The sequence below is a fragment of the Serpula lacrymans genome (genome assembly GCF_000218685.1).
Source record: "Serpula lacrymans var. lacrymans S7.9 unplaced genomic scaffold SERLAscaffold_14, whole genome shotgun sequence".
NCBI lineage: Eukaryota > Fungi > Basidiomycota > Agaricomycetes > Boletales > Serpulaceae > Serpula > Serpula lacrymans.
This window is the reverse complement of record NW_006763303.1, coordinates 29,971-44,150: the sequence shown is the minus strand read 5'-3', so window position 1 is coordinate 44,150 and position 14,180 is coordinate 29,971. Positions and strand designations below refer to the sequence as shown.

Here is a 14,180-nt window from a genome sequence, read left to right as displayed (position 1 = left end):
CAGGAAAGTCAACCTCCTCGAACAGCTTCACTCTTTCCTGGGGACCCACGGGGAATTCGAAATCGTTCGCGAGTTTCCCTCAAAGCCTAGCCAGACCGGAGATTGGCGCAAGAAAGCCTCCGAAATGGTACATCAGGTAACGTATCTCCACGACTATGCTAAAGTCGCTCCGTTGACACCTTTCGTCAGTTGTGGAACCAGAGCGTCTCCAGGCAGATCACCCACCTCATCTTCAGCACAGAACTCCAGTTCATGATGTGCCTGAGAGACGGTAATACTTTGTGGGTCTCCAAGCCCTTTCAATGGTATTCCTTGGAAATCCAAAAGAGAAAAGACGTCTTCGTCCAAACTTCCGTTTTCCTAGCTCACGCCCTCCACACTCACTTCCCAGATGGTCCTGATGGACCTTATCGACTACATTCGGCTCCAAAGCCGCTGAGCAGGTACATAGGACAAGACGAACCCCCGTCGGAGGGCCCGTCTGGTGACGGTGCCAACGATACACAGGACACCTCAGAGGAGTCCAACTCGAAGGCAAGTATCCACTCTATACTCATAGTCCTCGACTGACTTTTGCGATTAGAGTCAATCGACCCAAGGAATGACGTTTAGAGGTTTCGTGTCGCAACTTCTCCAGACGGCTTTGCCATCCATCGCAGGCAGACTGGTCTTTTGCACGACTGGAGTACCAACCCTCCCTTATAGGCTGACCACCCTCTGGCGACCTAGATATACTCTCAAAACTCGCCACAGAACTTTGTTCGTCATGGAAAAGTCCTCCGAGTCCACCGAATCCTGTTCCATTTACAGAGGTATATTTGATGGTCAGAAAGTGTTCATCAAAATGGTCAAGGATGATGAAGACGCCATCCAGTCGATGGTCAGAGAATTCTCTTTCTATCAAGCTCTGTCGTCCCTCCAGGGAACGGTCATTCCAAAATGTTTGGGACTGTATCTCTGGGAAGGAACGACCTATTTACTGGTCACTCGCGATTGCGGCTCATCGTTGAACTCTTTCGACGAGTTGAGCACAGTACAGAGGTAGGCTTCCTGGGAGGCGGTTTGACGTCCAAGGCTAACTTTTGTTGCAGTCGTCTGCTTGCTCAAGGTCTCCGAAAAATTCACGCCCTCGGAGTTTGTCACAATGACTTGGCCCCGAGGAATGTGGTGAAGGACGAGAAAGGCAATTGTACTATCCTCGATTTCGGATTAGGGGAGAGCCATCGTTGTGACGGAGCTTGCAATGAAATAGTTGGATTCAAAGCCGAACTTTTCTCTTGAATGTCGTCCCCTTCTAGATATAATTTTTGAAAAAGCCGCCGTAATAATATATCTCCTGATCTGTGGTTCTCTCATTTGTACATCGGAAATGTGTTTTCATGGTCAAGATACGAGTGCCATGCTCCTCGGACGTTCCAGAAGTAAGATTCCCGTATGCTGAACATAGGATGGTATGGAAAAACCAAAGATCCTACGTTTCGAATGCTTTAGAAGCATTGTCCACGGTGCGTTTCAACAATTTGTGGTGAAGTTAGACTAATAGTGTGGTTAGGCCCTGCAATTCAATGTTGAATATCGTAAGCAGGAGTCAAAGGGACGAAGTTCCCCGTTTGCTTTTCACGAATTCTGCCCAGTTAAAATTAGCTTAGCGCGTTCTGGTAGCCCGGCCAGCAAATCATCTCAAGCAATCGAAGACAAGCATGTATGTATATTTTGCCCGCGAGTTACTTCAATTAAATCAATATCTGCATTTAGGTCCATGTGCCTAAAACAAAACGAATCATCCATCGGCTTCAGGTGAATTCTATCATTTAAACTATCCAATCCGTCTGACCAGTTTTATAGCATCATAAGAAGGCAGTGGTAAGTACCTGATCTCATTGCAGCTATGTCCGCTCACCATCAAACAGATAGAAAGCGATGATGAAGATTCGGATTCATTATCAAACAAGAGAACAGTAAATATTTTTCTCGAGCATCTATCATACCTAGTATCCTGTCTTTCTTATAAGCCACAATCAGGTAGAAAGCGACAACAAAGACGCAGGGAGCATTCAAGAAAGGGACCCACCCCAGCCCAAGGTTACTTTTAGTCACTATCTTCATTCAATTTTCTAACTAGCTACATAGCTTTGTGCACATCCAATGTTGGTGAGTAATTAATTAATTTCTGTCGCTGCTGTCTAACTTTTAAACAGGGGGAAAGTGATACACGAAGATATGGCGAATATTCAAGAACGCCAGTCCCCCCCCAAACCTAGGGTCGTTACTAGTCACTATCTTCAATTATTTTTCTGACTAGTTTCATAGCGTCGTAAACATCCAATGTTGGTGAATGGTTAACTAAATCCTCTCTGTCGCCACTGTCTAATTTACAAACAGGTAGAAAGCGACAATGATAACGTAGCGAGCATTCAAGAACGCCACCCCCTCCCAAAGCCTAAGGTCATTTTTTTAGTCACTATTAATACTTTTTCTAATTATAACTAATGTACACAGCTTCGTGAACCGCCACCGTTGGTGAGCGAGTGACTCCTCCTTGTCACTGTTGTCTAACTTACAATCAGGTAGAGACTGACAACGAAGTTGGCCTCATTGATGATGTAGCTTCAGACCGTACGTCATACACAGCTCTATGTATTTTGTTGGACCAAGATCGTATCACTTGTAGAAATCTCAGTAGATGGGATCGTTAATTTGCATGGTGAGGTTGATATAGATATGAACGATGAGCGTAAGTACTAGTCACTTTTTTGACTGAGCTAGCTTACAACTGAATTTTTTATGTAGCGCTCAATGCTAGCCAAGTTAATGATGACACATACCTTGAATATTCTGATAAAGATCACACAATCGGACAAATTATTGTAGCGGCAACACCCCGTACGTTAGACTGGAGAGATTTCTGGTAACACGATGCACTCACTCAATTTCAGAATGTCCCAAGCGCAAGTTAGACGATGAACACTGTTGTTACTAGTATTAACTTACTATATATGTATGCTAATATCTTGTCCTAGATAATTATGATAAGGCAGAGATCCCGCGAGCGAAACGCTCGCAAAGTCAGTCGAGCAAGTTGCTTGGAGATAGTATGTCTTATCCTCGACAAAATAATTGTCGCGCTGCCAACTTCAAGGTCGTAACACCGGATAATTAGAGAACTGAGATTCATATGCTATCCAAAGGATGTATAATAGTTTGTTTATACTACTCGATTGTGATTCAGGTATCAAACTAAAAAAACTAAAAAAACTGCCAACAATATGGGCTCCAAGCATGATCCATTATCTAATCCAGAAGCGCCGCCCCGTGCTGCTAGGAAAGCAGAAAGTTGGATGAAATCCGAAGAGTGAGAAACGCGGCCTAGATATCTCTTCGATTCGAAAGAGTCTCATTTCTCTTGGGAACACAACACAAATATATAGATGTGTGTTTCTCAGCCCCATGTCAGTACTACTGCCTGGAACATCCAGGCATTTTTGAGCTGATATCTGCGCTGCACTTGCTATAGTGCATCTGAAACATTGTAAAGTGGTGCTTGGAACACCGAACACCAATCTTTATACAGAATCCCAGCGAACATGTACATTTCAAAGTTCCACACTGCGAGAAAAAATCAAAGACGGATACATTAATTGTACACAAAAAGTGAGATACAAGTAATCACAATGTTCGTTACAACCATTACTCGTACAGATTGGACCAAAACATACAACGTGGTTAAAGGCATACACGAGTTTGATTGACCTTCCAGATACTCTGTAACTTACTTAGCATTCAATGCGGATCCATTTTCAAAGTGAGAGAAACGTACCCCATCACTCAGCCGGGTTAGTTGCAGCTTCGAGCCTCAGCTTCTTAACTTGAGCATGCGCTGCTTCAGCTCCTCCAGCTAAGGCATCAGGCACCATGGACGATTCTTGGACGTTGTCAACCTTCTTGCGTTTAATAAATTTACGGTCGTACCAATCGGCGTAACGGAAATGAGCGGTGGAATAAATCACATTTGACATGTGCGTCCGAATCCGGTCCCAGTTGAGTTCTAGTTCAGGATGTGATGCATGGACGATGTCAACTTTGGCCTGATCAACTTTGAGATCTTCGAGATGTCAAATAACAGCCGATTTGATACTTTGTGCCCCTTCACGTAACAAACGCTCAACTCGAGTCATATCACAGGTTGGATAAAGGGTCTGAGATATGGTTAGAAAAATTAAATGGGTCCGCTATGTCGTACTTACTCCACTCACAGTATTGGCGGGATCAGTAGTCTCAAGATCGATGGGAGCATTGTCATGTTGCCCTCGTTTGAAGACGTGATATTCGATCACTTCTACGTTCAACCAGCTGAATCCCTCCACTACAACGGGCCCAAAAATACCGGTCTCTCTCCTCGACGGACAGAACTCACGGAATGACATCCTTCGGCTTCTTCCGCAGTGTGATGGCAGTAGAGCTATTTTCTAGAGGAGAGCTCCACTTCTCAGTCTCTCTGATGACGACGAGCAGGACAAGACCAATTGAAGGCGTCTTCTTTAACACCATCTTCAATTTTTGAACCATGGCATTTTTATGCTGTGCAAATCCCACTTCTCCGACCCAAAGCGTCTCAGGCTGGCCCACGGAGTCGAGAGGATATGGGATGATGACAACCTGGAGATCGGGGTTGGCAGTGATATCGTCAGAATGGATGCGATGGTTGGTCAATACTTGGACCTCGACTAAAGTCTGATCGTGTTCGATGCCGTGAATGAAGTAGTGAAGAGAGGCACAGAGGTGTGCGATAGGCCTTTCATGGATGGGGTATGGACACATCACGAACAGTTCGAGGGTATTGGGGAAATATGTAAGTCTAGAAAGTTGGGCGGATGACTAAGAGAATGACTTCAACAATACGATTATCACTTACTTGCCCTTCACCTCGATCTTTTCCTCCGCTATCAGTTGTATGACTACCGCGTGTTCGGCAACTGTGACATTACAAATAACCTGTGGGAAGTGAGTATTACTACATTGGGCAATGAGACTCTGGCTACGTACAACGCCCTCCAGTGAAGGGTTTAATAAACAATCCAATATCCTCTTGCAATGTTCTAGCAAAGAGCTTCAATTAAATAATTATAACGACGATGACATATACTCGCCTATTCTCAAATCATCACTATCACAACCTTTAAATCTGGCTTCCAGCAATGCAGAAACTCGATCTTCGCCCTCTGTTGACTCGCTCTGATCAGGGTCCATTGATTCTTTTTGGATTGAGTTTATCAATTCTCCCTCTACAATGTTTGTTTTTCTATCTGGATCAGCGATCCTGGAGCTTCTTGAAGATGGCTCCATAGCTCCACTTTTCAGTGAAAACCGTGACTGTGTATGTTTAGTTAACACCCCGAAAGGAGCTTTCGCTCCTCCGTCACCTGCTTGCCTAACACCATTATGGGCAGGAGAAAGAAATGCAGAGTGATAGGGACAAAATTCCAGTTTTGAGCTTGCTAGGATGCTCATGGCAAGGATGGTGTGGTGGCAGTTGTAAGAAAGGTCCCACAGGCCCACTGGCACTGCCATTTCGTCCAGAAGAATAGAAATGGTTGCGGGGATAATGTTCCCACGGTTCAGCACCTATATGATGCAATCATACTATTGGTGGGGGAGTGTTTCAAATTTATCTTGTCTTGACTAGGGCACTCTTAATTCAATACCTAATAAAACAGCAGGCCTCCTCCCAAGCCACACTGGTTTGAGAGAGGAGGATAATTGCTACAGCAAGAATGACAAGATATGTTGAGATAATAAAATTTTCAAACCCAGAGTAACCTTGATCCTCGCTCTCTCCACAGCGGCTTGCACTTAACATTTGTAAACATTGGCCAGCCACAGTGATGGTGACTGCAGACTACAAAAAAAAATGGACAGATTTGTATATTCTCGAAGCTCCTTCCATTTTGAGAATAAAATAAAATAAAAAATACACATACCATGATGCTTATCATACAAAGGCTGGCCAAACACATCAGTAGATCAGACACAGTGCAATGTCATGTTGAAACTGTCCTCAATGCATTTCACTCTACAGGCATACAGCTTCTCTATTTCTTTGAGCACATTTTGTGTTCCCCATCATATTGAAGTCAAAGAGTTGCCAAAGTTCAGTTCAGTTCAGTTCAGTTCAGAGGCATTTTTCTCCGAACTCTGAATTGAACCTGAACTGAACCAACTGAACCAGGTTCAGGTAGGTTCCTGGCTCAGTTGGTTCAGTTCAGGTTCGAACTAGTTTGAACCTCTGAACCATTTAAGACTGTGGGAATTTTAAATTAATGTGGAAGACCACTGTAAGGTGGAAACACTCAGTTCATCAGACAGAAGCAGAATTGGAATCAGAGTGTGATGGAAAAGGGGGGGAAACTAGTCTACTGTACAAGGCAGTGAAACAATAGGGTTTTATACATTTTTAGCATTCCAGAATACAAGATGGCAGTTCAACATGATGTCATGAGGATGCCATTGGTGGGACCCATCAGTAAGCCTTGCTTACATAATTGTTCAATAGGTTCAGTTCTGGTTCAAACTAGTCAGAACCTAAGAACTGGTTTATCAGGAAACACAGCTACTCATACTCAGATGTTATTTCACAAACAATTTTACACTAACACACTAACACTAGCTAATTTGAAGGGCTTCTTCTTATGTAAAGTAGCTTCCTCTTCAACATCCAGTAAGCCAGTCCTGTACCCATCTTTGAGAATCTGTAAAGCTTCAAATGTTTCTGGAAGAAGCCTGTTTCTCAATACAGTACCTGTCCTTCCACCACTAGAGAATGCTCTCTCAGCTGCAACAGAGGAGCCCTGGATAGCCAGGTAGTCACATGCCATCAATGATAGCACTGGATACTGAGCTGAGTGGTACTATAACCAGATTAGTTACTGTGCTTTGCAATACCAATTAAAATCAGTACTTACACCCCACCATCTGATTATGTCAGCAACATTATTCTCTAATAGACTACAAAGATAATCCTCAAGTTCTTGACAGGGCTTGTGAGATGCAGTCTCATGGTTAACTCTAGAAGCAAGTGCTGAACAGAGCCACAAGGCACCGTTACCTTGATTGGCCATTGGGGTAGCTTGATTATGCAAGTTATCATAGTACTTGAGTGTTGCATTAGACATGTTGAATATATTACCTACAATGATAGAACAACACTCTATAATTTTCAGTCTATGTTTTGATCCTACATACTAGCTTTTAGATACATTTCTTTTAGTACGAGTTTGTCACTTCTAACTGTGAGAAACTCCTTCCTTATTTAAACAACAATCTTCGGAATCTTCCCCTTCCATTTTTATGCTTGTTTATGGAACCTAACACCTCAGTCTTTTACTATCAGACTGAGTTATTATTTTCTAAGGAAAATACAGAGATAACAAGACATACCTGTGATAGGATGTGAACACTTCTGGAGTGCGGTTCAAAAATTCATCCCTTCTTATATGTCTCCAGTGTGAGCTTTCTTGTACTTATTTATATTCTCCACTGCTTACTATTATCACCTGACAGCATTTTCAGCGTCTATTTGTAATTGACAACCAAGTTCAGTTTTTAACTGATTGATTGTTTATGGGACTCAGTCAGTGATTAAATTGGAGGTGGAAACAATGTAAAACGAGAAAGCTAGCCACAGAATCTGCCCTTTGGGACGTCAAACTGGAGCCCAAACTTTTGTGTGTGGAATAGTATAGTCAAGTGAAAGAACAGACAAAACCTTTACCTTGTGAGTAACTTACACCCCACATCCATATTTAGTGACATGATGGAACATAATAACAGGTTGAAATCACAACAGAGGAAGTCAAGCCATCAAATCATTCTCACTCTACAAAAGAACTTAGAAGTCAATCGCAAACAGCTACAAGATATGGAATCTACCTTATTTGGACAAAATCACACTGATATCAATACTTTTGATCTAGATATACATATTTCAGAGCTTCAACTCAAATGTCATTCTTTAGAAAGCAAGATCACTCACTTGATGTCTGCCCTTGGTGTTACATCAACCTGGATAAACTCAATAAAAATACTTATATGTGAACTTGCATGAATGCCTTGGCCCTCAAACAATGAATTAGAGATCATTTACGCCAGTGGAAGTTTGAGATAGAAAGGCTTGAGCGGTCCTATTGGCGCACAAGCAGTGGTACATACCTTTTTACTTCACAGATTTAAATTATTACTGAAACAGTGTAGTACACAAACTTCACAGTCATATTAAAACATCTGCCAAGCGTTGTGAGCCAGGAGCCCCCAAACTGGTTGCCGCTTACAACAAATTATGTGATGAGCTCAGTAAGCTCATTACTCAGTGCAAAGCCCCTTGCACTGTGGTTCCACCTCAATGCATAGCAAAAGAAACACTATTTCAGCTGGACATAGACAACAACATATGGCAAGACATTGGACTAGACAAATTTTCTGAGGACCAATCACCACCTGGCTAGCTTTCAAACGAGCATATTAGAGAAGGTATTTGGTACACGCTGGAGCTGGACAGATGTATAGAAGAAGAGAAGCATTTAAAGGTAGAAAAATGTGCCTTACAGCTGTGGCTTATGGAGGAATGGCAAAGTCTCCAAAAAGCCATGGAGATATGTGATAAATCTGGCCAAATAATATTTGAGAGAAATTGACTTTTATTATTGTTAGGCAACAACTGTGATATTCAATATCAGCTGGATTGCCAAGCTGACAAGCTCTGTAAGCTGTGTGTCAAGTGGAAATCCAAGGTTGATGAGATAGAAGGAGCATAGCCTCTACCAGAGAGCTGGGGGCTATTAGCAGATGATCTTAATAATGTGGCTTTTAACATGCAAAACACTGCATATGAAAGCACACCTGGCGGTGCAGGTTCTGATACTCTCAATGAAGCCGGTGATGGGGCCAGTTTGGAAGAGGGTGACTCCATTTCAAAAGCTGATGGGGAATTGTTCAAAATGGCCAAATATGTCACATTAATAGATGAGTATCATGGCAGCTCAAATGTGTGGATGGATGATTGGGACGAGGGAAATGTAGTCATGGCTCATTTGAGCTACTTGGTATCCCCCAGTAAAAGTATTGGTTCACCAAGGAAAAGGGCAAGGGGAATATCTGATGAATTGTAATTACAGCATAGTCATGTTGTAGAGTGTTCTATCTATCCATCCAATATTGGAGCAATATTCAAATTTTCACTAACTGTTCAACAACCTACTCAATAGATAATTAGCTCAAATGTGTCACTGTTACAGTGCTAGTTAGGAATTGAAAAAAAAGGAGATATGATCCTCAAAAAGATGTGAAACAGTTATTATTGCAGTTGATCTGAGACAACATATGCTGTGTGCAGTTTTTGACTAGTTTTCCAACACTAACCTAGCTGTGAAAGAAAGAAAAACAGCAAGTAGGATCATGGAAAACTGATATATGCAGGTGTTGGGCTTGGAAAAACAAAGTTGAGCCTACACTACACACTTGCTATCATTGATTAGAAAGAACTTGTTGATAGCCGTGACGCGTTTATTCAACATGTGAGAAATACCTTCTTTATTTGATTTTGGACTTAGACAACCTTGCAATACACTTCATTTCTATCCTCATACTAGTTTTACCTCAGTCATTCTACAATTGACTGAGGTATGTCATAGCTACATTCATTAAAAATATTTTACTGATAGTACTATAGCTTCTTCTTAATATTTCTAGGTAATTATTGAATAAACAGTCATTCTACAATTGACTGAGCTTCTTCTTAGTATTTCTAGTCAATTAATTACCACAACCAGAGCAGGGTTATTCACTGGTTGTTCTAACATATGACAACCCATGTGAAGCCCTCTTTTGCCTTGATTATTACAATCCAAGGTTTGTCCCAAAGGTAGGATGGGATGATCCAAATGCAGGGTGATGTACCAAGTTGTCACACAAACTTTCAAATAAAGCTATTCATACTGTGTCACAGTTTATACCCACCTTTTTGAAGCTTCAAAGCTGAGATTTTGGTGGTTGTGATCAAGTTTTGTTGAACTGTAGGTGCACAGTGTTTCCACAGACAAACTGTACAAAAGACTTTTTCCTATTTTAGCACTTCAGGCAACCTATGTTTTAGGGCTCTTAGCTTGTACATAATCTCCAAACCTAAGGGGCTAGTAGCTCCCTGGAGTATGGTGTACCATGGTATACTTTCAAGTTAGCTGGGATATCCCAGAAATGTTGACTGGGATAACCCATGAGTGCTGGGATAGCCCATAAGTGCTGGGATGTCCCAGCAATGATAACTGGGATATCCCATGAGTGCAGTATCATTATTTGGTTTGGAATGGAATACCATAGCATTGTATTGATTCACTTGGAAATTGAGCAAAGCCCAGTAATAACTTTAAATTGACTAGAGTACTGAAACAGACAAATTTAAAGTTATATCAGGACTTTCCATAGTTATTGTGGAATACATGTCATAAAGTGGTACATATATACTGTATCATTTTGACCCTATGTTTGTGGGGTTTGCAGTGTGGCATATTGTGATAACATGTTGGTGCACTTGTTAGCTATTGTGACATCATGATGTGATGAACTACAACAATTGGTTTTCTCTGGCAGAGGAAAGTAGAGACAACTACCTAATAACAGATACATAGATTACAAAGAGCACTAGGTATTAACTTTTCACATAAATTTCTACAAAAAATCAGTAAGTGTATCATACAACGAACAAGCGTTACCTTGGTGTGATGGCAACTGTTACTTTCAGATAGTCCTTACTTGATGATATCTTCTTAGCACCTTCTTTTACTTTCTTAGTTTTCTCCACAGCTGATGTCAGCAATAATGCTGCTGATATGATGTCGGAGGTGCCCACTTGTAAGGCACAGTTCTCAGCAGATGCAATGTATAGAGTGGCTGAGCTGGATGGAATTGGTGGGACGGGGTGAGTGGCTGATATGGTTGACGCACTATGAGAATGGTTATTGTCAGTAGAATAAAACAAAATAATATACGTACATGGGCTTTTTATACCTGATTTTCAAACATGGGGCCTTTGCATTGTCTAGTACATTGTTTGTGGTGGTGTCCTTGCTGGTTGCATGAAGTTTGGCTACTTTACTGGAGTCTGCAGAACATCCAACAATGTCGGTGTGCAAGTCAATCAAGTCCAAGTCTGACAAATTGCCAGTCTCCAGCCTGGCCTTCTTGATTGACGCATCCTTGTGTCCTTCTGTTTTGGATTCCTTACATTTCCCTAATAAAGTTTTGGAGCTCTCCTTGGATTTGACCTCTTTTTCATTTTTGCCATCAATGTGGTAACATTTCCACACCCAGTACGACTCACAAGCAATCTTGGAGATTTTCCAGTTATCTGTACAGTAAGCCAGTTCTGGGTAAGAATCAATTGCTTTGAGGGAACATGTGTTTTGAAAATTGACATGGCATTGCAAAAAAAAAACAGGAACAACCACATTGTTCCGAAGCTCATTGAAGAAATTTCATATAACCTTTTGAATTGCAGCTGCACAATGGCCATTAATGACTTCTCCATCACTGAACCGAATGAGTCTTGTGGCAACATTCACACCATTGGCACAGCAACTGGGTCCTTTCGGTCTGGCAGCCTTGATTATATCTGATGTGTTTTTCTTGGCATCAAAGAACACCCTCCAATCCTTTGCAATCCAAAATGATATCATTGGAAAATCTTTGTGTTTGTACTGATTCATGACAAATTTGCATGGCTCCTTGGTCATACTAAGGCTTGAAGTTGACTGTGCAAGTGTATTGAAATTTTACCTTCTCCTTGTTAATCCTACTCATGATAAATATATACTTAAACTCACTGTAGGTTAGTATATTTCCCTGTTATCAATACCAACTTATTTTTGGTCTTCTCGTATTTCCTTAGTAAAGTTTTGTAGGAGTCGTGTGTTTTCTTGCTTGTGCCTTTACTATATTTGAGATCGGGAAGACGCATATAGCTCTCCTAAAAAAGATAAGATAAAATGAATTAAGAGTCCACCCACTTACTTTCAATATCTCATCTGATCTAGCCGAGGAACTTGTTGTGTCTCACACCAATGGAAAAAATAGTTCTGAGTCACTATCACTAGAAGGAGTGGGTAAAGATAAATCCAACATCTTGTAGTGGTGGTATGAGCCAAGAAGGGCATCTAATGTGTTGGGGGACCAGATGTGTTGGGGCACTGGTCTTGTGACCAGGATTTCTTTGACAACACTACAGTATATCTTTGCCTCTGATATTATCTCTGCAATTATTCTCGCTACTATGACTACCAGAAATTTAATAGAGGCAAAGATATCTCACATCAAAAGTGTTGTAGTGGTATACGTCAACAACCTCATGGTTGATTTCAAGACTTACTCTTTTACGGTGACTCCAAATCATCCAGGCCCTCTGGTAAGTTATTCTATGTTGTATATTGACATGGCCTTTAATCAAATACAATTTAAACTTAGACTGTAGTCCTCAAAATCAAGCAAACTCTGGAAGAGATCAAACCAGCCGATAGCCTTGATATTAAAAACCTTGGGCAAATCTCAATCAAACAAGGTATTTGCCATCCACATCATGATCTATGCTTTGCTAAATGATATCAGAGCCTTATGATGTTCTTATACCACCGGCCTCAGCTTCTGAGAGTAGCCAAAGTGAACTCATGCAGATTCATTGCCGTGAACCAGATCTTCATATATGTGCTCAGCCATCTTGACTTCTTGTATGACACTATAACCCTGTTACACTCATAGTGCAATGAGTAGTTAACACAGAGATGGGGAGATATCTGGATATCGTTCAGTGGTTATAATTGAGCTATCTTGCTGAGCCTCTAACGAGGTTAGAGAGTGCAGTTCTGAGACGAGAGGGTCTTTCTGTGAATAATAAGTTATTGCTGTTGAAAGTGTATATCTGTATTGGAGTTTGTACTATGTACAGGCAGAAGTTATATAGTACTACAGCCCCTTTAGGGCAAGTCTCCTGGGTTGTGCCAGGGCTACAGGTAAGCAACGAATATAGTAACAGCAACACGTGTAGGGATTAGGTAAGTAGCGGTATCTAGCTACTGCATAAATGAAATAAGAGTCCCTGATAGGCTCTGGTAATACAAGGAAAGACCAATCATAACAAACCCTGCCTACTGCCCTCTGCCAGGTTTTATGGGCCCCCCACCTGTCATAAGTTATCAGCTTCAAGATCCAGTATCATAGCCTTGAGAGCATTAATTTGCGCACGTAAGACTGCATACTGTGAGAGATTCTGATATGGATTGGAGTGAAGACGGATCTCTTGACCAAGGATTCCAATTGTCCGCTCCATGGTCCATTGAGAAGAACATATCCCAGGTCCAGTGCAATGTGTTTCAGAGGCAATGTGTAGGAGGGAATGGATAGATGGATGGTGTGAGGAATCAATTTTTCATCATCGCATTCCCGTCATGCCTTGGTTGTCAGAAGAATTCCCGGTAACACCCTTAGCTATTGGACTCGAAGTTACATTTGGTATACTTCTAGTCATTTTGTTTCTTTTCTTTTTCCAATTACCTCAAAGACTATTTCGTTACTTACATTCTAGGAGGATAGTTCCTCAGGTACTCCCGGGAGATATCCCGCTAACGGTTGTAGGCTGAACCATTAGCCGCCATGGGAATACTCCGGAGTTAGATCGATAAGCGAGCTGGCTGCATGACAGAGCCTGATTCATAAGGGTAGCTGTATCAGCCAATCATATATCCTTTACTCATTCTTTCTCACATTACCTCAGCGCTTTGTTATATGATTCCTAAGCGCTAACTCGTTCCCTTATTCATCTTCTTACTCAGTTGCCTATTATAGGATCCAGCCCCTTACTTACTTCAGCACTTACTTTCCCGCTGGATCCTCTCTGTTCCCTATATAAGTAGTACTCAGTTGTAGTAGTAGTTCTTCAGTTCAATATTAGTTAAGATTCGCGCCTACTCTGATACTCTTCAGCAACCTCCACTCAGTTCTATCGCTTGCCTTTTGTCGAGGTTGAAGACCTAGCCTGTTGGACTTGTTGTTATATAGCTTCGTTTTGGTTGCCTTACAGATGGACAAAGTGGAGTCGGTTTGCTTTACATTGGTAATAAATTAATTTGTACTCCACCACAAAT

At 41.6% G+C, this 14,180-nt stretch overlaps 4 protein-coding genes across 4 annotated transcripts; 2 read left to right on the top strand and 2 right to left on the bottom strand.

Annotated features, from left to right (window-relative positions):
* Positions 1–124: 124 nt before the first annotated feature.
* On the top strand, positions 125–1,281 carry SERLADRAFT_373547 (uncharacterized protein; the record flags this gene model as incomplete). Its single annotated transcript, XM_007322791.1, has 4 exons — positions 125–136; positions 190–443; positions 586–1,041; positions 1,092–1,281. 4 exons carry the CDS (start codon positions 125–127, stop codon positions 1,279–1,281), a joined length of 912 nt encoding a protein of 303 aa, XP_007322853.1.
* Positions 1,282–1,379: 98 nt separating this feature from the next.
* Positions 1,380–3,160, top strand: SERLADRAFT_442265 (uncharacterized protein; the record flags this gene model as incomplete). The annotated part of the gene is made up of 16 exons (XM_007322790.1): positions 1,380–1,505; positions 1,553–1,702; positions 1,756–1,797; positions 1,846–1,863; positions 1,911–1,958; positions 2,023–2,082; positions 2,131–2,147; positions 2,199–2,262; positions 2,311–2,331; positions 2,383–2,445; positions 2,500–2,520; positions 2,568–2,616; positions 2,672–2,734; positions 2,791–2,883; positions 2,937–2,969; positions 3,021–3,160. 16 exons carry the CDS (start codon positions 1,380–1,382, stop codon positions 3,158–3,160), a joined length of 1,008 nt encoding a protein of 335 aa, XP_007322852.1.
* A 411-nt stretch (positions 3,161–3,571) lies between these two features.
* SERLADRAFT_477388 (uncharacterized protein) lies at positions 3,572–5,557 on the bottom strand (the record flags this gene model as incomplete). The annotated part of the gene is made up of 5 exons (XM_007322789.1): positions 3,572–3,762; positions 3,818–4,196; positions 4,245–4,855; positions 4,913–5,096; positions 5,148–5,557. The coding sequence occupies 3 exons, from the start codon at positions 5,506–5,508 to the stop codon at positions 4,411–4,413; spliced, it is 990 nt and encodes a 329-aa protein (XP_007322851.1).
* A 4,243-nt stretch (positions 5,558–9,800) lies between these two features.
* Positions 9,801–12,393, bottom strand: SERLADRAFT_411077 (uncharacterized protein; the record flags this gene model as incomplete). The annotated part of the gene is made up of 11 exons (XM_007322788.1): positions 9,801–9,964; positions 10,009–10,062; positions 10,209–10,313; positions 10,385–10,431; positions 10,761–10,991; positions 11,041–11,395; positions 11,612–11,699; positions 11,824–11,839; positions 11,871–12,013; positions 12,058–12,076; positions 12,356–12,393. The coding sequence occupies 11 exons, from the start codon at positions 12,391–12,393 to the stop codon at positions 9,801–9,803; spliced, it is 1,260 nt and encodes a 419-aa protein (XP_007322850.1).
* Between the last annotated feature and the right edge of the window lie 1,787 nt (positions 12,394–14,180).